Below are 23,879 nucleotides of genomic sequence, written 5' to 3'. Positions count from 1 at the left end.
GGGGGGGGGGGGAAGGGGGCGCAAAATAACAACAACAACAAAAAAATTGGAGACTTAAATACCCTGGCTCTTAAGTATCTAGCTACCAGTATAAGGCTGGTCTACAGAAAGCCTCTACAATTGAAAAACCCTGCCTCTGAAACAGGCTTCCAAGAAAACTAAGGCACCCTATTTTAATGTAGAGATAAAGACTATCCATACAGTTGAAGATCAAAACCAACTATAAATTTGATGAGTAGGCCACGCAACAAAAAGGAAGCATTTTAACTGTCAAGATATCAAAAAAAAAAAAAAAAACAAGCCCTTTCGCACAAAGAAACAGTATATAAAAAGGAACAGAAGGATTTAAAAAAGTGGGTGGGGAGAAATAATAATAGGGAGATAGAAATTACTAGGGGAATAAAAAGAGAACATTTTCATACTAATTTGTTGAATACATAATCAAATGGCTCAAAATTAAGGTAAAAAAGAATGACAGTGAAAATTAAGTCTCCTTCCTGTGTCCTTTTTACATAGATCTATTCCTCAGAGTTATCAAATACTCTAGACTTAAGTCATTTCATATTTATTTATTTTATTGCCAATTCCAAGTTGTCAAAGCTGGTTATTGGGAAAAGTTTTCAATTAGCAATAATCATGCCTTGGATAAATCTCATTGGCTATGATACTACTGTTTTGCAAAGCTTCATTACATAGTCATATAAATTTATTTATGGAATAAAACTCTAGAAGTAGAGTTCTTGATTAAAGAGCTGTGTTTTTTATTTCAATAGTTATTTCACTAAATTTCCCTCTACAGAACTGTACATTTCATACTACCACCAGAATGTCTATTTCCCCAAGGTTTGCCAAACAATAGCTTTATCAAACTTTTAGATTTTTGCCAATCTGATCAGTAAAATGGAACTTCAGTGATTTTTTTTCCCTTATTATCAGTGAGGCTGACAGTCTTTTTACAAGAATATGGATGATTTATATTTCTTCAGTATTTGTGGACTCTTTGGTCATATTCTTTGCCCATTCTTAAAATAGATTATTTGTCTCTTTTCATTCTGAAAAAACCTTTATAAATTAGGATTAGCCTCTATTCTGTGAGTTGCAAATTAATATACAATTTAAAAATGAAGCATATGAGAAATTCTATAATATTGCATCATAATAGGCATATTCTTATTCTTATTCTTACTTTTTTTTTTTTTTGGTACCAGGGATTGAACTCAGGGGCACTTAACCACTAAGTCACATCTCCAGCACCTTTTTTATACTTTATTTTGAGACAGGATCTTGCTGAGTAGGTTAGGGCTTCACTAAGTTGTTGAGGCTGGCTTTGAACTCTCAATCCTCTTGCCTCAGCCTTCCAACTTGCTTGGATTACAGGCATGCACAATTACTCCTGGCCATAATTGGCATATTCTTAACTTTCATTTTAGAATGAACGAAATATATTATGCCTTTCCCCTTCTTGACTACATAAACATATAGCATAAAAATACTGCTTTCAAATATGATGTCATTGGCTACTTTATCATAATGATAAGATCTAAAGGTATTCTAGTGACATAATAATGGATAATGATGATGATAAACTATTTTTGACTATTCCAAGTTCTATATACTAGATTAAGCTCTTTGCATATATCATCTAATTTAATCTGCCACAAAACCTTATATGAGAACTAAGAACTCACAGTATGATGAAGGCATCAATCGCTTGCAAATTAAATCAAAATTAGATTAATTTTCATAAAAATCCCAATGGGATTTTTTAATGATGAAAGACTGGGGGTGAAGCCCAGTGGTACAGCACTTGCCTAGCATGCATGAGGCTCTGGGTTCAATACCCAGCACTGCAAGCTCCCCCCGTGACAGAGAAAGAGAGAGAGAGAGAGAGAGAGAGAGAGAGAGATTGATTGATTGATTTGTTATGGCACTTAGATTAAGTGTGGGGCTGGGGATTAAGCCCAGTTGGCAGAATGCTTGCCTCAAATGCATAAGGCCACGGGTTCAATCCCCAGCACCACACACAAAGTTGGGTGTGGTGGTATGCACCTGTAGTCACCAGGCTGAGGCAAGAAGATGGTAGGTGTTTGAGAGTTTGAGGACAGCCTAGGCAATATAGTAGAACCCCATTTCAAAAGAAAAAAAATGCCAAAAAACTCTTTTTAACATATATTTGAACAAACATATTAAATGGGTCCAAGGGTTAAAAAAAATGGCAATTGTGAAGATAAAGAATAAATCATGTGGGAGGGTTTGCCTTACTAGATATTCAGTAAGCAGATTTTGGTTAAGTCACAGTCATTTAAACTCTATTCTATCTCTACTATACAGTAAGACTAAAGTATAGAGCTGAGGGGTCAAATCAGGTGTTATGAACTCCAAAGTCAATGCTTTTAAATTTTGTAACGTGCCTATTTACACATTGGGTTTTTTTTTTTCTAAGTTTTTTTTTCATTGAATCACCCTCATGAAAGCATATAGACTAAAAACAAACCAAAGTAATTGCCATAGAGAAAACTACAACCCTGACCACATCAACACTGTGTTTACTACCAAGGAGTTAATAAAGCACAGATTTGGGCAAATTTATACCACACCAATCCCTAAAAACATCAAATTATAACTTTATGTTTATGTACCAAATCGATGTTGCACCTATATATTTTTGTAATCAAAAGGCTCAGAAGTGACTAAGAGTTTTAAGCAGCTGGTAATGACAAGTAAATTTTGGATATAATTTTATAATGCTAAAAAAGCTTAAAAATTCCAACTAACATAATAAGGCAAATATACTTTCTTTTAAAGATAAAAACATCACTTCACATAATAACCTAAAGCAAAATGGCCTTCCTTGGCTATATCTTGAATTTTTTTAAGACAGACATTTCTGGAACAACTGGAGAAATCTGAATACAGTCTCCATATTCTATATAACATAGCAATGTTAAAGTTGGGAGTTATAAGAATGGTATTTTATTTATGTAACATATGTTATTTATGTAATATTTATTTTATTGGTTCTTTTTAGTTACATATGACAGTAAAATCCATTTGATATAATTATGTAAGCATGGAATATATCTTATTCTAATAATTAGGACTCCAGTCTTGTGGATGTACATAATGGTGAGATTCACTGTGGTGTATTCATACATAAACATATGTAAGTTATGTCAGATTCATTCCATTGTCTTTCCTTTTCCTATCCCTCCTCTCTTCCCTTCATTCCCCTTGTCTAATTCACTGAAGTTCTATTCTTCCCCTCCCCCCCTTATTGTGGGTTAGCATCCACATATCAGAGAAAACAATCAACCTCTGGTTTGGGGAGACTGGCTTATTTCACTTAGCATCCATTTACTGGCGAATGTCATGAAGTCATTCGTCTTTATGGCTGAGTAACACTCCATTGTACATACACATCACATTTTCTTTATCCATTTGTTGAAGGGCACCTAGGTTGGCTCCATAGCTTAGCTATTGGGAATTGTGCTTTTATAAACATTGATGTGCCAGTGTCACTGTAGTATGGTGATTTTAAATCCTTTGGATATATACCAAGGAGTGGGATAACAGGTTCAAATGGTGATTCCATTCCTAGTTTTTTGAGGACTCTCCATACTGCTCTCCAGAGTGGTTGCACCAATCTGCAGTGCCACCAATAATGTACGAATGTACCATTTCCCCCCATACTCGCTGACATTTATTGTTACTTGTACTCTTGATAACTGCCATTCTGACTGGAGTGAAATGAAATCTCAGTGTAGTTTTAATTTGCATTTCTCTAATTGCTGGAGATGTTGGATATTTTTTCATATATTTGTTGACCATTCATATTTCTTCTTTTGAGAAGCATCCGTTTAGTTTCTTTGCCCATTTGTAATAAAGTACCTTATTTTTAGGTGATATTGCTGATGCATTTGAGGTAAAGTATCATGATGTCTAAAACTTTCAAATGTTTTTTATTTTTTATTTTTTTTATTTTAAGAGAGAGGGAGAGAGGGAGGGGGAGAGAGAGAGAGAGAGAGAGAGAGAGAGAGAGAGAGAATTTGAATATTTATTTTTTAGTTATTGGGGGACACAACATCTTTGTTTGTATGTGGTGCTGAGGATCGAACCTGGGCCGCATGCATGCCAAGCGAGCACGCTACTGCTTGAGCCTCATCCCCAGCCCCTCAAATGTTTTTTAAAGGATATAATTATGTAGAGTTATTTTTTAAGTGTGCCAAAATACTATCAATTGTGAAATATAGGTAAAGGGTTTATAAATGTCCATTGTATCATATTCTCAACTTTTTTCTAGATTTAAGTTTTCAAAATAAAATGCTAGGAAAAATATTACACTTTAGTCATAGCAACAAGAAATAAAATTTCTGCCATACACCATTATCTTATCTTATGCAGTTTAAAATTCATCTATTATTTAACCATTCTTTAATAATATATTAAAAAAAAAAAACTCCACAGAACTCTTTTAATCATGAAAGCAGAGGCACTCCTACCGGAAAACATGTTTCCTTTGATAAAACATCACCAGAAACACTTGTAGCCACAGGATCTTGCTTCTTTGTTTCTCTGTCACCCAGCATGACAGCAATGGTCTCAGCCAGAGCTTCATTCACAAAATGGCTAATCATGTCCGAATTCACAGGAACCCCTGCATCAACAAAGAGCTGGAGAGCACCATAGCTTGTTCCTTCCACTAAAAAAATAAAAAAAAACTTTTGGAATAAGTGGCCAAGACACCATTTATAATCCAACACTTAATTCCTAAAAGATTTTAGAGTTGCATATATATTATGAGGAAGGGAGAAGAAGTAAAGGTGAAAATACAAACACACCTACTTACCAGGAAAGAAAGCAAGACAATAACTTAATGAAAATCTTCTCTCAATAAACCAAGAAGGAAAGGAAAACATATAGGTGAAAACCTAGTTATACTCTTCCCTGCCACTGCAGAATTTAATGATAAAAAGGACTTGCATTCTTATTAAATGTCCTCATCTGAAAAAAAACTAACATTTCCAATTTTGACCAAAGCAAAAGGATGTAATAAGTGTGAGGCGAATTTTCCTTCATCTAGTTTCAGATACACCAGTTATCAACATTACAGGCTGGGGCTCCTCAAAAGTCTACAGCAGTTTAGGTACTTATTAGATGTTCTGTAGATATATTAATTTTCCAATGGGTTTTACTTTTCATTTACATGAATGTATTCAAAATTAAGTAAAGCTTTTCGAGACTTTACTGACCATGAAGTGGTATTTCTAAACAGTATAAATACATGAACGATGATCTGTACAACCCAAAGGAGATGTGCTCTCTCCAAAGAGTATTCTTTTAGTAGTACAACAATGACAGCAATCTATGGGATTATTTACAGATGTCTTAGGATCACTTGCTGAGGGTAAAAAATAAAAATTTATAGTTTCCAAAAGCCAGGGCTATTTTTATATCAATAATCCAAAACTCATATTCAAAAAATCTCCCTTTTAATTTCTATAATCATTTGTTTGTTTGTTTGTTTGGCATGACCAAGAATCAGAATATCTATGTCATAAAGCCAAAAAAGTCCTCCTTAGACACTGGCAAAAGCAAATAAACACAGTTTTATAAAAAAAGAGAACAGGATATAAATACCAAATTTGGAAATCTTAAAGATTTTCATCCAGAGGCTGAGGTTGTGGCTCAGTGGTAGAGTGCCTGCCTAGCATGTGTGAGGCACTGGGTTCGATCCTTAGCACCACATAAAATAATAAATAAAGGTATTGTGTCTATCTACAACTGAAAAAAGAAGAAGAAGAAAAGAAAAAAAATTTATCCAGGGAAATATTAATTTTCTTGTAACTTTGTTGATCATTTTTTTTCTTTCTTTAAAAAAATTAAATGATAAGAGAAAATCCGGGATACAGCAGTGTGGGAGACAGATACGAGCTTTATTAAACAGGAAGAAGTAACCAAAGGCAACAATAAAGAGTATGGAACTGAGATGCAGGTTTTGGCTGAGTCCCTGGGGCTGAGGAAGAGCAAAGAAAAGAGAATGAAACAAACAATAACCCCAAGGCTTTGAAAATTGGGTGCTGGGAAAAATCTGTGTAATCATTAACAGAAATAGAGAACAAAGAACAAGTCTAGGTAGAAAAATTACATGTACTTTGGATATGCCAAATTTGGGATGCCAATGGAGCATCAAGTAGAATATCCATCAATAGGCAAAACTCTAAGTTTACAGCCTAAATGCATGGCTTAAGAGTCATCAAATGACACAGGACAATGAAAGAGGAAACTGGAAAAATAGAAAAGGGGCAAGGCACACAAACTACTCAACTAGCAGAAAATAAATGAAGAAATGAAGGTCTTAAAGCTGAAAAGATAACAATAGCATAAAGTTGTTATGTTAAAACCCAGGGAACATTTTAAGGATTAGAAGCAGGCAACAGTGTCCAGGCTAGAGCCATCTACTAGAATAAGGATTTGAAAGGGAGCAGCCTGTGAAAATTTTAAGAAATTTCTTAAAGGAGACTCCAGGAAACCAACCCATCAGGACTGAAGAAAAGGTGGACAATGAGAAAATAAATGCAGACTCTAAGGATAGGATTTGGTCAGTTGAAGATCAGTCTATAAAAGGAGAACAGAAGGTTATTCTGAGACTGAAAAGAAGAAAGACAATACAGGTAATAATACATAGAAATGTAAAATTTTAAAAAGCAACAAAGTTGGAAGATACTTTGTTTCAAAACTTATCATTAAATTACAATAATCAAGTATGTGGTATTGGTAAAAGACATGTAGATTCATGAAAGTTCACAAATGGATCTAGACATATAGCCAATTAATTTTCAATAAAGGTATTAAGGTAATTCAATAGCAAAAGGAAAAACTTTGCAACAAAGAGTGCTACAACTGCTCAGTGGTAGTGTTTGCCTAGCATACATGAGGCCCTGGGTTCCATTCTCAGCACAACAACAACAAAAAAAAAGCTGGGGATGTTGCTCAGTGGTAGACCACTTGCTTAGTATGCAAGAAGCCCTGTATTCACACCCCAGCACCCCAGCCCCTGAGTAAAAAAAAATACTAAGGAACTAAATGTAATCTAAAACCATATACCTTCTAGAAGAAAACAAAAAAACATCTTAATAATTTTTACTTAAGCAAAGATTTATTAAGTAGTATGTCCCCCAAAAGCCACAAACTACAAAAGAAATATTGATAAATTAGACTTCTTCAAAATAAACCATTTGTCTTCAAAAGATAATGTTGAGAAAACAAAAAGGCAAGGTATAAATTAGAAGGACATATTTGCAAAACACATAAACAATAATGAACTTGTATTTGGCTGGGTATGGTGGCATATACCTATAATCCCACAACTCAAGAAGCTGAGAAAGTATTGCAAGTTCAAGGCTGGCCTCAGAAACTTTTTATTTTGAGACCTTGTCTCAAAAATAAAAAGGACTGGAGATGTTGCTTGGTGGTAAAGCACCTCTGGATTCAATCCCCAGTACCAAAAACAAAAACAAATGGTTTGCATCTAGAATGAAAAACATTATAACCCAATAATATGTATAAAGGCACAAACCCCAATTTAAAAATGAGCAAAAGATTTAAAATAAGCCAGGTGCAATAGCATACACCTGTAATCTCAGGAACTCAGAAGGCTGAAGCAGGAGGATCACAAGTTCAAAGCCAGCCTCAACAATTTAGCAAGGCCTTAAGTAACTTAGCAAAACCCTGTCTCAAAATAAAATATTAAAAGAACTGGGAATGTGGCTTCAGTGGTTAAGCATTCCTGGGTCCAATCCCCAGTACCCACCCCCTGCAAAAAAAAAAAAAAGATTTGAAATAATATTTCACCAAAGTAAATATGAAGATGAAAATCTGTGAAACATCATTAATCATTATTAGTAATTATACTACTCAGTCACTAGTATAATTAGGGAAATGTAAATTTAAAAAAACACAATGACATATCTCCACATATGTACAATGGCTAAAATAAAAACACTGATATACCAGGTACTATTGAAATTGTGGAAGAATTAAAACTTTTGTACATTGCTGTTATAATACAAAATAGTATATCTGCTTTGGAAAATATTTAGCAGCTTCTTATATACATTTATTTAACATGTGACCAAGAAAATTAAAAAGTTGTCTACACAATATTTGTCAGCAAATATTCATAACAGCTTTATTTATAATAGCCCCAAATTAAAAACTATAAATATCAATCAACTGGTAAGTGTATTAACAAATTTTGGTATATCCATAGAGTATAATACTACTACATGAAATAGTGTAAGTGGTACTGGAGATTGAATCTAAAGCATATTCAGCATAAGCCAAATAAAACAAGTCAGCAAACAAAAACCTATATACTGTATGATTTATATATATGAAAGTCCAGATAAGATAAAAATAGTGATATAAAGGAGCTCTGTAGTTGTTTGTGACCACCAGGCATAGGTGGGGGATTGAAATTTTCTGCAAAGTGGCATTAAGGATCTGGAAAGGTAGCACATTCTTGAAACTCTAGCTACTCAGGAGGCTGAAGCAGGAGGATCACAAGTTTGGGCAATTCAGCAAGATCCTGTCTCAAAATAAAATTTTTAAAAATTGACTGGTAATGTAACTCAGTGATTAAACATCCCCAGCTTGAATTCTCAGCATCAGGAAGGTGAAGCAGGAGGCAGCAGCATTAAGGGAACTTTGGAAGATGTCAAAAAGGCCTTTCTACAGCATGACTGTGTGACTAATGCACAGCTGCATACTGTGTGACTAATGCACAGCTGCATACATGTGTCAACACCTGTCTAATTGTACACTGAGAATTGTTGAAATTTAAGGCTTTCAAAAAAACTGATAGACAAGCGATAGGAGAGGAAGGGAAATAGAGAAGAGAAAGAGGAAGGGAAGAAAAATATGGAAGAGGAAAAGGAGGAGAAGAAGGAGGTTAAGAAGGAGAAGAATGGTATGGGATTCCTCACAGAAAGAGGCTCATTAAACCATTCAGTGAATACTTAAAACTCTTTTTTAGGTGTTAATCAAGGGTTAGGAGAAATAACTTAAATCCTGAGTAATTTACAGTCTAGTGAATGAGAAAGATAAGTAAAACAACCATAATATAATCTATTAAATACTGTAATAAAAAATATATAAAATACTCTGGGAGAAAAACAGAGTTTGGGGGTGGAAGGAAAGGGGTAGTTTAATAATCTGAGTGCTGCAATATGAAATAAGGGAATGAGGGAGAACTGACCTCCTCTAGAGTACTAGAGAGGAACTAAGAAGTAAGATCTGAAGTAAGACCTCATCTTTTTTGGGGGGTTGTGGATGGAGCTCAGTTGTTACTCAGTGCTTACCTAGCATGCCTAAGACCCTGGGTTTGATACTCAGTACCACAAAAAACCACCACCAACAACAACAAAATCTTAGCTTTTGTCAGCCAAATGACCTCTGGGATATATAAATCACAATGAACTAAAAGATTCTGTCTTTAATAATAACAACAAAAAATTCCATTTCACTTACCAATGTCAGAGGTCATTGGTTCACTTGCCTCACTGAATGAAACACTGGCATTAAGTCTGGCCTGCTGCTGGATTGGATAGAGCTCAGAGATAATCCTTGACATTATTTCTTGTTCTACCCTGGAAGGTGGGGAGATACAAATTAATGATTTCTAAATTTGATTGAAATATATAAAATGTTACACATATCAACCTTAAAAATAACATTTACCTAGGGGCACAAATATTATATGTAAAAGCAGTCATTTGAAAGTTACACCTGAAAGAAGAAAAAAATGTACCTTCAAACAAGATAAAACACATGAAACAGAATCTCCTTGTGGGAGAGTATTCAGATAGTCAAAGAAATCAAATTAAAATCTTTCATGTTAGCCAGGCATGGTGGCCCACGCCAGCAGTCCAAGAGGCTCAAACAGGAGGATTGCAAGTTCAAAGACAACCCCAGCAACTTAGCAAGGCCCTAAGCAACTTAGAGAGACCCTGTCCGAAAATAAAAAAATAAAAAAGGCTAACAGAACCCCTAAATTGAAGATTTGCCTAATGATTGTTGAGCACATTGCATACCTAGGTTTGATTTCCACTCTAAGAATACACATATAAAACTGTATCAGATCAAAATTAGAGAAAAATATCCATCTGCCCTTTCCACTGACTGTAATGAAGAGTAGTTTTCCTCTTAAAAAGGAAAGAAAAGGTTTTTTCCAAAGTCATTTTCAAAAGAAGAAGAAGGGAAAGGAAAGGGGAAAAGAATAGAAAACCTCTGTTAGTACATTTCTTTAGAGTAGCTAACAAACTTCTTAGAAAATGTTATTAAGACAGGTACGGTGGCTCACGCCTGAACCCCAGCTGCTCAGTAGGCTGAAACAGGAGGATCGCAAGTTCAAAGCCAGCCTCAGCAAAAGTGAGGCACTAAGCAACTTAGTGAGACCCTGTCTCTAAATAAAATACAAAATAGGGCTGGGGATGTGGCTTAGCGGTCGTGTGCCCCTGAGTTCAATCCCTGGTACCCTCCCCACAAAAAATTTATTATTATACAAATGACAGACATTTGTAGTAGAAAATATATAAAAGCTTTTAAAAATTTATAATGTTCACTTAATAATTCTAGATTCAGGAATAAACACAGTTAACAATTTGGTATATACATTTTGAACTTCTGTTCTATGCACACTTATTTTTGAATAAGGTCTTATAAGCTGGGGTTCCATGGTAAGTATCATTTATACACCAGCAAACTATTAGTATCTTTCAATGTCCCTCCACAGTCTTCTAAACCTAAGGTTAATAACTCTATTAATATCCAGTTGCTTTATTTTACTCCATAAATTCCTTAAGGTTTTACACAATATAATAAGAATTCACTTCATATTTACATGTAATAACAGTATTACTAGTTACTGTTGTAAATATGTGATAAACTTAAAACAGTGACTTGTTTCTAATGCTAGGTGTTATATGGCCTGGTAGTAAATCCATAATTATTTCCTTAGGCTACGTTTCTGAAAATGAGTCACTAGATAAAAGAACATGTACATTTTAAAGGTTTAATTACTCAGAAAAGCCTCTTGCCACAGCAAAAGTATAAATATTCAAGGACCAAAATAATACCTCCAACAGTTAGTTATGCCTTTAGCATTACATCAATTAGCAAAGGAAAAGTTTAATAAACAAAAAGAGACAAGGAAGATTTTTTGACTAAAATTTAATACTTCCCATTTATATTTGCTACTATCTATTCATACTGAAATCATTGTAAACGCACCACTGAATTAAGCTATTTTCCAATGTTTCTTTTCTCTCAATTACTTTATCCAGAATTTCAGTAGTGGGCTGAAAAGTAGAAACAACTGGTGGAAATGGAGGACCATTATACTTTGTAGAAGCAACTTGAACACTTCTGTTAAATTCTAGTAATGGTTCAGAGCTTTCTGGGACTTCATCACATTTTTCCTCTTCCTGGTAAGAATAAAAACAAAATTATCATGTTCACGTATCTGAATATGAACATTTACTGAGTGCCACGTATAGACAGGGAACTTACCTGGGTGCATTAACTCGCATTTCTAATGTGGGAGCACATTATTATAACATATCAATCATATGTATCACTTTGCAGAAAATTTATTACAAAATTATGTGTCTCTAAAACCCAATTTGGGGCGGGGGGTGGGGGAGACAAAGAAAAAGAAAAAACAAAATAAAAAAAAACAATGTTCATTCCCTACAGTCAAAAAAAAAAAAAAACCTAGAAAACTTGATTATTACTGCATAAAATATTTAACAGTTCCTTGTAGAAATTTATATATTGAATTTATTGTCATAAAAAAAACTGATGCTTCCAATTATCACTGTTCCCTCTTGTAAAAATTACAATTTAAATATGCAGTTAGAGGACTAGGGTTGTAGCTCAGTGGTAAAACATTTGCCTTTCACAGGTGAGGATCTGGGTTTAATCCTCAGCACCACATAAAAATAAATAAATAAAGGTATTGTGTCCATCTACACTAAAAATATTTATAAATAAATAAATATGCAGTAAGATCACCTTATACATTATTCATATCATCATGATCAAAAGAGTTATTTCTGGAATTTTTAAACTGATTATGATGAAAAATGTCACACATCTTTAAAAAAATAAAATAGTCCCCACATACTATTTGTTATAAATAAATAATAAGAATCACATTTATCTATTCTCAGTTTCAACAGCTCTCAACTCATGGCCAACTCTGTGTAATCTAAACTAACCTCCCACCCGTTTCCCCCTTCACGTGTTATTTTGAAGCAATTACAGACATATGAAGTACACAGCTAATAAGTGGTAGAGAAAGGGCAGGAACCCTTGTCTTTGAACTCTAAATCCCTTGCTAGTTCTACTGTTTCTTTCATTAGGCATGAGGAATATGAAAATAAATAGGGTTCTTGTATCCAAAACACTTATATGGTGCTCAGATAAGAAGACATACCTGTGAGCAAAAAGCATTAATATAACACATACCTCTGCATATTTTAAAGTAGGCTTTCATTTTTTGATTAATAGCACTAGTCTCAGCTCTGAAAGAAATACAAAAAATATCTTCCCTAAAATCTAATGACATATAATATTCAAGTAGTTTCTTTGATCTATCATCCTTTTTTCCATCTTTTATATTTTACTTCCTCCTACTTTTTCCCTATTTCTGTTCCTTTATTTCTATAACTCTGCCTGCATATGGGATTTTCCCTCGAATTTTAAACGATTCACAACTTTTTTTTCTCAGTATAAACTATCAGGTGACCTTTTCGAAATCAAGAGATAAATGTCATAAAATGAAAAAAGGACTGATTCAAAAGAGGGAAACCAAAAGCAATGGAAAGAAAAAAGAAAAGTAAAAAGCAAACAAGACAAGATGTAGGTTAGAAACAGCAGATAATCATAAAATTTCTTGGAGGCAGAAAGGTACTACAGATAAAAACAACATTGTATTATGGAATAACAACTTGATAATTTTTTAAAAATAAAAGTGAACAACTTGAAGTAAAAGTAAAAGCTAGTTTCTCAAAGCACTGCAACATAATATTGATAGTCAAAAGATATTCAACCACTTGGAAAATACTGGTAGACATACAATTGTTCATGGTTTCTAACCTTTGTTACCTGTATAACATCGATTACTTCATCAAAGTTACTCCCTGGAAACTTCTCATCCTCTTCATCTACCTTCATAAATTGTGGAACCTAAGAAAGCATTTAAAGAAAGTTTTTGTTGTGTTCAATTTTTTAAATCTTATATGTAATTTATATTTCCACATGTAGCATAAATTTGCAATTACATGGCCCTGTTTTTTATTTTAATATTCTGTTCTCAATTTATTCAATTAGAAAATGAAATCAAGCTAGTCCCAAACCATTAGGTCATCATTTCAAAGCAATAAAAAATTAAATATCAGTTTTAACATTTAAAGAACTCCATCAAGGAGCTGGGGTTGTAGCTCAGCTGTAGAGTGCTCACCTAGCATGTATGAGGCCCTGGGTTCAATCCTCAGCACCACATAAAAATAAATAATAAAATAAAGATATGTAAAAAAAAAAAAAGGACTCCATCAACAAATGCTATTAAGTCAATTGATCAAAATGTTATGATTATGATTTCTCTCATAGTTTAGATAAAGAAGAATGTTTTATGTATGTAATTATACACAAACTCACAAAAAGATACAGAATCAAGTAATTTTTTTTTACATAAACAGTCATTTCACAAATTTAGTTTCCAAGCCTTGCTATGCAAAGGCTAGTCACTAAAAACCGCAATAGCCTCTTGCTGAGAACAGAATGATAAACATTTCAAAAAGTTTTTTATTTGTCATATATGTTTCAATAAAATTCTAGCGAAAAAAATTACTAGTGAAAATTAAAAGTAGGTATAAATTTCATTTAGAGTCAGTTCTACTATTTGTAACTATGAGAGATCATTGGTTTTTCTCCTCTCTTTAAAACTACTCCCAAATGACCAAATTTGCTCACAACAGCAAGACTAAGATAAAACCAGGACCATCTACAGTGCTATTTTTCTGTGTAGTAAAGGCATAACTTAATTATTCAGAAGCAAATACATACTAGATTGCATATTTTTGTATCATGACAACATGATGACAATGTAACATCCTAAACTATGAACTCCAATTGTCACTAGATAATTCATATTAAGGAAATCTATAATTTCCTGTAAATCAAAGATTCTTTACCAAAGAGAAATTCTTTATTTATATGAGAGTCTCACAAGTTATCAAAAAGTTATAGTACGGATTATTACTTTCTGAATACTTACAAATGTAAGGATCTAGTAGACCAATGGTATAGAATAGAAGACACAGAGACTAACCATAAATATACAACTATCTTAGATGCCAAAAGCATTCACTGGAGAAAGGATAGCATCTTCAACAAAGTGCTGGGAAAACTGGAAATCCATATGCAACAAAATGAAACTGAATCCCTATCTCGCACCATGCAAAAAAGTTAACTCAAAATGGATCAAGGATCTAGGGATTAAACCAGAGACTCTGCGTCTAATAGAAGAAAAAGTAGGCCCTAATCTCCATCCTTATTAAGGAGGCCCCAACCTCCTTAATAAGACACCTATAGCACAAGAATTAAAACCAAGAATCAATAAATGGGATGGATTCAAATTAAAAAGTTTTTTTCTCAGCAAAAGAAATAATATGTGAGGTGAATAGGGAGCCTACATCCTGGGGACAAATTTTTACCCCTCATAGATCAGATAGAGCTCTAATCTCTAGGGTATATAAAGAGCTCAACAAGACAAGCACCCAAAAAAACAAATAATCCAATCAATAAATGGGCCAATGACCTGAACAGACACTTCTCAGAAGAGGATATATAATCAATCAACAAATATACGAAAAAATGCTCATCATCTCTAGCAATCAGAGAAATGCAAATTAAAACTATTCTAAGATACCATCTCACTCCAGTAAGAGTGGCAGCCATTATGAAGACAAACAACAAGTGCTGTCAAGGATGCGGGGGTGGGAGGGGTACACTCATACACTACTGGTGGGACTGCAAATTGGTGCAGCCAATTTGGAAAGCAGTATGGAGATTCCTTGGAAAACTGGGAATGGAATCACCATTTGACCCAGCTATTCCTCTTCTCATACTATACCCAAAGGACCTAAAAACAGCATATTACAGGGACACAGCCACATCAATGTTTATAGCAGCACAATTATTCACAATAGCTAAACTGTGGAGCCAACCTAAATGTCCTTCAGTGAATGGATTAAAAAAAAAATGTGGCATTTATACACAATGGAATATTACTCAGCAATAGAAAAGAATAAGATCATGGCATTTGCAGGGAAATGGATGGCATTAGAGAAGATTATGCTAAGTGAAGTTAGCCAATCCCAAAAAAATAAATGCCAAATGTCTTCTCTGATATAAGGGGGGTATCTCAAAATGGGATTGGGAGGGAGAGCAAGGGAGGAAGATTACCTCTAGATAGGGAATAGGGGTGGGAGGGAAAGGGAGGGAGAAGGGGAATAGCATAGATAGTGAAAGGAGACCCTCATATACAAAATACATGTATGAAGATGTGAATTTGGTGTCAACATACCTTATATATAATCAGAGTTATGATAAATTATGATATAATGGTGTATTAAGAATTGTAATGCAAAAATAAATAAATAAATATTTTTTTAAAATGTTATAGTATGGATTATTACTTTCTGAATACTTACAAACGTAAGGATCTAAAATAAATTTTCTTTCAAGTTCATAAACAATTTGAGATTTATTCTGAATCTTTTCTTCAAAAAAATCTAATTATAATAGATTATGATTATGATAGAATGCTTTTGCATGGAATAAAACCTACACTCAGACATTACTCAAAACAGTGATAGAATTCTGAAATATACCTGAATCCAAGTCTGCAGCTGAGGAAGAGAGGCTTCTTTGGGACTTGACAGAGATGAACCACCATCAACACTACCATTTGAAATGCTGTCAATGTCTACACTGGGTAATACCTACAACAGAACACAACATCTAATTTTCCGCATCATTCTGACTCAAATATTCGTCAAAAAGCTAGATAGAAAATGTGCCCTCTAAATTTTTATTGTAAAGTTAATGGCTAACAAACTTTTTAAATTATGAAAGCTTATTTTATAAAATATAAAAAGTAAAGGAGGAAACAGAAAATTCTATCTTAAACCAACTCCATTTCACTATATTCTTTGTCCTTTTATATTTACCTATTTTATATTTATCTATAGATTTATATATAGATATATCCATAGGTAAATCTAAAATAGTTTTCATTTCTGATTATTCACTATTAGATCATAAACACCTTATCATGCCTCTGTATGACTTTATATTTTTATATTTTAATTTTTCAACAAATACCTTAATTATTTTAATTACATTCCTGTTGATAAACATTTAGGGTATTTCCAACTTTTCCATGATTATACAAAAATCACCACAAAAAAACTTACACACACACACACACACACACACACAGGCTTTTCTTCCTAAACTTTGCTATCAGATTAATAACTTCTTGGGCCTCAGGACATAAATATTTCAGATTCTTAGTAATTACTGGCAAATGCAATCAAAACAATCTCTATTTACATAATCCAAATTTAATTAATCCCAAGTTTTATCCAACTTTCAACAAAAGTTAGATAATAAGATTGCTTATTTGGTAACAGTTTTTTATTTTATTTTATTTTATTTTTTGGTACTGGGGATCAAGGGCACTTAACAACTGAGCCGCATCCCCAGCCCTTTTTCACATGTTTGTGTGTGTGTGTGTGTGTGTGTGTGTGTGTGTGTATTTCACAACTTGAACAGAAACATTGCATTGTAGTCTCCTAGGGGTTGGGTGGGTTGTGCATACCTCTAAGGCAGAAGCTTAGGGGCCCATCCTCATATTCATTTATTCATTAATGCTTGGAGGACTTTGAACTCAACCTGTCACTCATCCTTACCATAGTGAGACCTGGCTGGTGGCTGGGCCAGAGAGTGTGCTGGTGGGAGCACTGCTTCCAGCTGCTCTGCTGAGGGGAGGAGCTGGTCCTGACACACAGACCTGGTGCTGCTGTTGGTACGGGTGGCAGACAGAGGGCCAGGGTCCTCATCCCCTCTGGAGGGGACTGGGCAACAGTGGAAGTTACGTGTCACTTTCTGAGTAACCCCACCTCTGTACCCTACCACTCATCCCCAACCCTTTTTATTTTTAATTTAGAGACAGGACCTCACTAGGTTCCTTACAGCCTCCTGGCTACATTGCTGAGGCTGGCTTCAAACCTGCGATCTTCCTGCGTCAGCCTCCCAACCACTGGGATTATAAGTGGGCACCACGATGCCCGGCTTAGTAACAGTTAAGTGTATTATTATTTTATTTTGCATTATCTTGGCTATTAGCAAAATTTAATTTCCTTGATGATTAACTGTATTTCCTCCTTTATAGACTCTTATTCATGGCCTTTGAATATTTCAGGATTTAGACCTATATGTTTTCTTATTGATTCATAAAGGTCTTTATATTTTTGAATTAATTATTCACTACTATTTTCTTTCATATGTTTTCACTGTATGTTGTTTTCCTTTTTATTTTTTATTTAGATTTTTTAAAAAATATAAAACCTTTAGATTTTACAGATTCAAATCTAATTTTCTATCATATCTAGGGTTTTTTTTTTCCCTCATATCTAGCTATACTTAGCTTCAGCTTTGTAAAAATTCTGATTTTTTTATATTATGTAATTAAACTTTAGCTGTCCGGTTATTCAGAACTCAATTGCTAGTTGCAATAGGAATTCAAACTCTAAAATTGAGTTAAGTCAATTATAAGTGCATTGCTTTAGTCACATGAATTCTATTTCCCACTGATTAATGAAGTCTCTATCACATTACATTATTTTTAAATACCCAAGGCTAATTCTGAAGTCTTGTTATATTGAATCAGTACTCAAACATTTAACTTTTCTAAACCCTTTATTGTTTCAGATATGCAAATGATACTCCTATGGTTCAAGAAAGAAAAAAATCATGAGTATTTTTTAAATTAGAATTTCACTAAAATTATACATTATAACTTGAATATAAAAATAAGTTCTATCTAGCAAGGAGTGGTAGCAAACACCTATAATCCCAGTGATTCAGGAGGTTGAGGTAGAAGGACCTTAATTTTGATGCCAGCCTGGGCAATTTAGGGAGAACCTGTCTCAAAACAAAATAAGAAGGGCTCGGGAAGGGTAGGGCATTTGCAAGCCATGCATGAGACTCTGGGTTTGATCCCAAGCACTGTGAGGGAAAAAAAGGGTTGGGGATATAGTTTAGTGATAGAGTGCTTACCTAGCATGTACGAGGCCCTGAGTTCCATCCCTGGTGCCACAAAAAGAAAGTTATATTTACATTCATTCAACTTTTCTTATATATTTGCATAAAGTTTGAAGTATTATATAAATCTCAACATTCTTTTTAAATTAATTATAATATACTACTCAATTGTTCCCTCCGGATACTGTCAAGTCACCTGTATACAAGTCATTGGCCTAAAAGTAGTTTAAATCATACACAACAAGGATAGGGACATCATATTAACATCACAGTTTTAAAGAATGAAGGAGCCATGATGAAAGCAAAGTTCTCATGAAGTATTATAATGGATTATAAGTACATATTAAGCCAAAGATTTTGCCTTAAAATTTTCTGCTCATGTACTGTGGCATACCTGTACAGAAAGTTGAGGAGGATCTTTTTTTTCTGACTTCATTTCCACAACTGCTATGTTGGGTTTCTTTATCCCAGTTTCTGCTTTTCGAAATGATGGAGGAATAGAAGTTGTCACAGTTATAGGGTGTGGCTTGTTTGCCATTACTCCAGTAGGCCTCATGGAATCACTATTACTTTGGGTTTGTCCTAAGAAGTTTAGGGGAAAAAACTAAAGTCAATTGTTTCAAAAAATAAAGAAACAACCCACTGTCTGGATTTTATGGCTGTTTTCTTGCACGAAAGGAAAGCACTCCTCTCCCTCTATCATCACCACTGTCTAAATGCCATGTCATCCTTTTAGCAGTGGAGATACTTATCAGCATTAACCACTTTAGATGTACTATTTAATTTAACTCTCAAAACAAAGTCTGCTAGGCACTAATATTACCACTAATATTACCACATATTGCCCCAAATTTCTCAGCTTTCCTTTCAAAATCCCACTTGTTTTCTACATTTCTAAGTTAAGAGAGAGTATGATATACTTATTAAAAGCACAAACTCTGAAGTAGAATGCTTGGATTTGAATCTTAGCTCCATTCTACCTGTATAGTCTTTGACAAATTACTACTTAGCCCCTTTGTACCTAGGTTTTTTACCTATAAAACTGGTATATTACACCAAGTGCTCTATTTATTGTGTTAAATGAGTGAACATATATAAAGGGCTTAAGCTTTAAAAATGTTAGCTATTATTATACTAGAAGGCATGTTTAAACACACATAAGCTGTCAAGTTGACATGTCATTAATCATAACATCAAAAATAAAAAATTCTTGGGCTGGGAATACAGCTCAACGTTAGTTAGAGCACATGCCTAGCATACACAAGACCCTGAGTTCAATGTCCAGCACCATAAAAAATAAATAACTCTTATATTTAAAAATTTCATATTTAAATCATCCATCAAAATTAAGACAAAATGGCAATGGCACCAAAAGGAAAAAAAAGCTAATTAGATTTGAACAGCAAAAATTATTTGTTCAATTTTAACATGATGACCAGAAACCTCAAATAAGTAAATAACAACTATCAGCTTATAATACATAATTACATGACTTCTACTTATCCCAGCCTAGTACAAAAGTACATAAAAGTGCTTTAAAGTACTTTAAAAGCATAACAAAATTAACAAGTCAATCAGGTTTCCTAATTCTTGAATTATTATGAATGTCAATGACATATATAGACATATTATAAAGTTTCACTTCATCTATGACATGTACTATCAAATGTCAAAAGAATAAAAAAAGTCTCCTGTGAGTGAAACTATGGCAGGAATCCCTTATTTCAGATTGCTATTATATAGCAGAAGATACTGAGGCCCTCTCCACATCTAAAAACAACACATACAGGAAAAGGTAAGTGACTATAGTTTCAATAACAGTTCTGATTAATTAAAATTCACCTACATATTTTGTTGGTTCTTACCTAAAAGAATTGCCATAGGAATTAGATGACCTTCCAGTGTACCTGAAAGAGTAGGCATTTCTCTGCTTGGGCTGAACAAATATTGCTGATCACCATGAGGTGGTGTAGTAATGGGATGTTGTATCTTAGAATCCATCTTCATAGATTTTGTTGCATAAAAGTCAGTTTGTGTTCTTATTGATTTTACTTTAGTGCCTATAATAATCAACAGTAGATATTTTAAAATATTACTTGGGGCTGGGGTTGTGGCTCAGTGGTAGAGTGCTTGCCTCACATGTGTGAAGCATTGGGTTCAATTCTCAGCACCGAATATAAATAAATGAATTAAAATAAAGGTCCGTCAACACTAAAAAATATTTTAAAAAATAAAAATAAAAATATTACTTAAATATCTATTATCTAACCATCTGGAAATACAGTAACTCTTCTTTACAGAAATATTTCATTCCATTTAATAAGGAGTTACAGAGCCCCAAAGCAGAAGAAACCTATAGACCCAAGGTTGGCAAACATCTTAAATTGCCAGAGAGTAAATAATTCAGTCTTGTTGGCCATGTGGTCTCAGTCACAACTATTTAATTCTGTTGATATATCAGGAAAGCAGCCATGGGTAGTAAGTAAATGAATGAACATAGCTATGTTCAAATAAAACTTATATTTATAAAAACAGCTCACCTGTAAACCATAGTTTGCCACCCCGGTCTAGTTAAAAATACAAGGAAGTCAGGCATGGTGGAACATGCCTGTAAACCAGGCACTTGGCAAAAGGATTTTAAGTTTTAGGCCAGCCTCAACAATTTAGTGAGGCCCTCAGCAACCTCACAAAAAGACCCTGTCTCAAAAATAAAAAAGGATTGGGAATGTGGATCAATGGTAAAGTACCCTTGGGTTCAATCCCCAGTACCAAAACAAAAAAGAAAAAAGAAAAAAAGAAAAGAAAAGAAAATCAAGGAAAAAGAGACTAAACTACTTTCTAAAACTTTCCTGGCATTATTATAAATTTTTATTTTTAACACATGGGTGGGTTTATACATCTAGATTTTTTAAAACTTCCTTTGTTTATGATTCCAAAAAGAAAAATTTTACCATACTTTTACATCTTTGATATTCATTCATTCTATTGAATGAATATGTTCAGCATTAATATGTTAATAAGTGTTGGGCATTGTTCCATACACAGAGAATCTGAAGGTGATAAACCAATTGTACTCACAGAGCTTACAGTATAGTAAGGAAAACAATAAATAAAAAATAACTTAAGAGTTATGTTATGCTATGAAGAACAGTAAGGTGAGGCAAAAGAATAGGAAGGACAGGAGACAGCTCTTGGATAGGATGGCCAGTAGACCTCTCTGAGGAGATAACATCTAAGGCAGAAGTGGAAGGGACTAAGAGGGAGCCCCATGAGTGTCTGAAGGAAAAGCTCTCCAGGAAGAGGAATAGCTAGCAGCAAAGCCTCAGAATGACCATGTGTCCACAGGCTCACTCAATTCTACATTAAAAGGATTACTGAAAAAGTTACTTTTGGAATGGGCACAGTGGTGCATGCTTGTAATCCCAGTGGCTTGGGAAGCTGAGGCAGGAGGATCATGAGTTCAAAGGCAGCCTTAGCAACTTAGTGAGGCCTTGTTTCAAAATGAATTAAAAATGGGCTGGGGAGGTGGCTCAGTGGTTGAACCTGAGTTCAATCCCTGGTACCCCCCCATTTCATATTTTTGATATGAAAGTATTTTAAAATATCAAGCTATTTTTTGAGAAGGCTTTCAAAACTCCAAATATAATATGTTTTTATTTTACTTAATTTTTTTATAATTTAATAGTAAGTCTCCAATAAATAATAGGAAACATTAGGGTTGGGGTAACATAAGCTATATGTTTACTAAACATAAGCTATATGTTTACTAAAATAATACCAGTATAATTTGTAAATAACTTCACATCATAAAAGATAACTTTTAGAAAAAAAAAGAGAGAACTAAAGTAGTTGTCACAGCTCCAACTTCTAGAAAGAAAAGGAAATGGGTTAGTACTCACTAATTATCACATATTGTCAAAATAGCTTATTGATTGCTAAAGTAAAGCTGAAAAACTTCAAAATGTAACCACAGTCAACAGTCAATACTTAACTAAGTTATATTTAAGGGTACCAGTGAAATGGTTGTTGTGAGTCAAAATGTGGAGTGATAAATGAGCATGGTTTTATTTGTGAACAAAAGAGACAAAAACATTTTCACCCTTGCTACCTAAGGTTCTCTGAGAATAAACAAAACTTCAATGGGGCCTATAAATACTACACAATAATAAACAGCATATGGTGGCTGATCTTTCCGTTCATAAAAACATGATGGACCAAGGTCTTCAAGGAAATGCCTACTTTTCCTAGATTATAATTTGGATTGTTCAAGACTCATTATCCCCTAAATAAAAATTTTATGATGCCTTGAGGCTGGTGCTGTGGCCTAGCACATTCGAGGCGCTGGGTTTGATACTCAGAACCACATAAAAATAAGTAAATAAAATAAAGGTATTGTGTCCAACTACAACTAAAAAAAAAATTAAATTAAAATTTTATGATGCCTTATCTGAAAATATCATCTACTACTACCTTTCTTCCCACTTATTCCTATCTTCTGCATCTTTTAAGTTCTCATCCATTTCTTCCCAAGTCTCTAGAAAGAATTATTTTCCATCCCTAAGCATTATATAATTTGAACTATATTTATAAGAAACAAAAAGCAAGCCATATTAAACTGATACCATAAAAAAAAGATTAAAAAAATTGAGGGCGACTGCATTGAACAACAGTAGATGGGGTAGAGAGGGAAGATGGGAGGGGAGGGGAGGGGGGATAGGAGGGGATAGGAAAGGTAGCAGAATACAACTGTCACTAATATGGCATTATGTAAAAATGTGGATGTATAACCGATGTGATTCTGCATTTTGTATTTGGGGTAAAAATGGGAGTTCATAACCCACTTGAATCAAATGTATGAAAGATGATATGTCATGAGCTTTGTAATGTTTTGAACAACCAATAAAAAAAAAATGAGGGGTCCTTACCTTTAACTCGTTCTATTACTTTTGGTCTCTGCGGTTTGGACTTAGGAGATGGAGAATTAAATCTGAGATATGGTCCTTTTTTAAGAGTGCTGCGATGACCCTGATAAACAGGTTTTCCATATATGTGTAACATATAATCATCATCTTGTATCACTGTGGTTGATTTTAAATGCCCCTATGAATATAAAATTATTAAAGTCACCAGAAAAAAGTAGACATCAAACGCCTCATTTTTCTAGAGCCTCCTTTTGCTAGCTCAAGCCCTATAATAAGAATACAGGTCAGAAAAATCCTGTATTTTAAATAGCTCTTAAACTCTGGATGAAATTTTCAAATGTACGTTTAAAAAGCACAAAATTTAAATACACGTTTCATCTACCTAATAAACACAAAAATTCTTACATAACTAATATATCTTCAGCACCAAAAATAAATGTTTAAATACATTTTACATATTTGTTATATTCGAGTACAATAAAATACAACAAACCTAGTCTTCATACATCCCTGACCCCACTTTCAACCATATCTAAATGCCACAGAAAGGCAGCATTTATCCAA

At 33.9% G+C, this 23,879-nt stretch overlaps 1 protein-coding gene and 1 non-coding gene across 17 annotated transcripts in view; both read right to left on the bottom strand.

Annotated features, from left to right (window-relative positions):
* The window catches only part of Kiaa0586 (KIAA0586 ortholog), a 124,134-nt gene that overhangs the window by 54,247 nt on the left and 46,008 nt on the right, over positions 1–23,879 (bottom strand). For 9 of the 16 annotated variants that reach the window (XM_048793294.1, XM_048793279.1, XM_048793287.1 and 6 more), the window contains 9 exons: positions 23,319–23,493; positions 20,259–20,453; positions 18,788–18,975; positions 15,957–16,067; positions 13,159–13,248; positions 11,290–11,483; positions 9,739–9,786; positions 9,529–9,647; positions 4,500–4,699 (listed from right to left, as the gene is read on the bottom strand). In XM_048793294.1, coding sequence (XP_048649251.1) covers positions 4,500–4,699; positions 9,529–9,647; positions 9,739–9,786; positions 11,290–11,483; positions 13,159–13,248; positions 15,957–16,067; positions 18,788–18,975; positions 20,259–20,453; positions 23,319–23,493 — 1,320 coding nt within the window. The remainder of the gene's footprint in view (positions 1–4,499; positions 4,700–9,528; positions 9,648–9,738; positions 9,787–11,289; positions 11,484–13,158; positions 13,249–15,956; positions 16,068–18,787; positions 18,976–20,258; positions 20,454–23,318; positions 23,494–23,879) is intronic. The other 7 variants (XM_048793286.1, XM_048793288.1, XM_048793293.1 and 4 more) reach the window with 5 other exon arrangements.
* LOC125613442 lies at positions 547–685 on the bottom strand. Its single transcript, XR_007344010.1, has one exon. It is a non-coding gene; the product is annotated as a U4 spliceosomal RNA (small nuclear RNA).

The sequence above is a fragment of the Marmota marmota genome, unplaced genomic scaffold (assembly GCF_001458135.2).
Source record: "Marmota marmota marmota unplaced genomic scaffold, marMar, whole genome shotgun sequence".
NCBI lineage: Eukaryota > Metazoa > Chordata > Mammalia > Rodentia > Sciuridae > Marmota > Marmota marmota.
The sequence above is the reverse complement of the archived record's forward strand: the minus strand, read 5'-3'. Positions and strand labels throughout refer to the sequence as shown.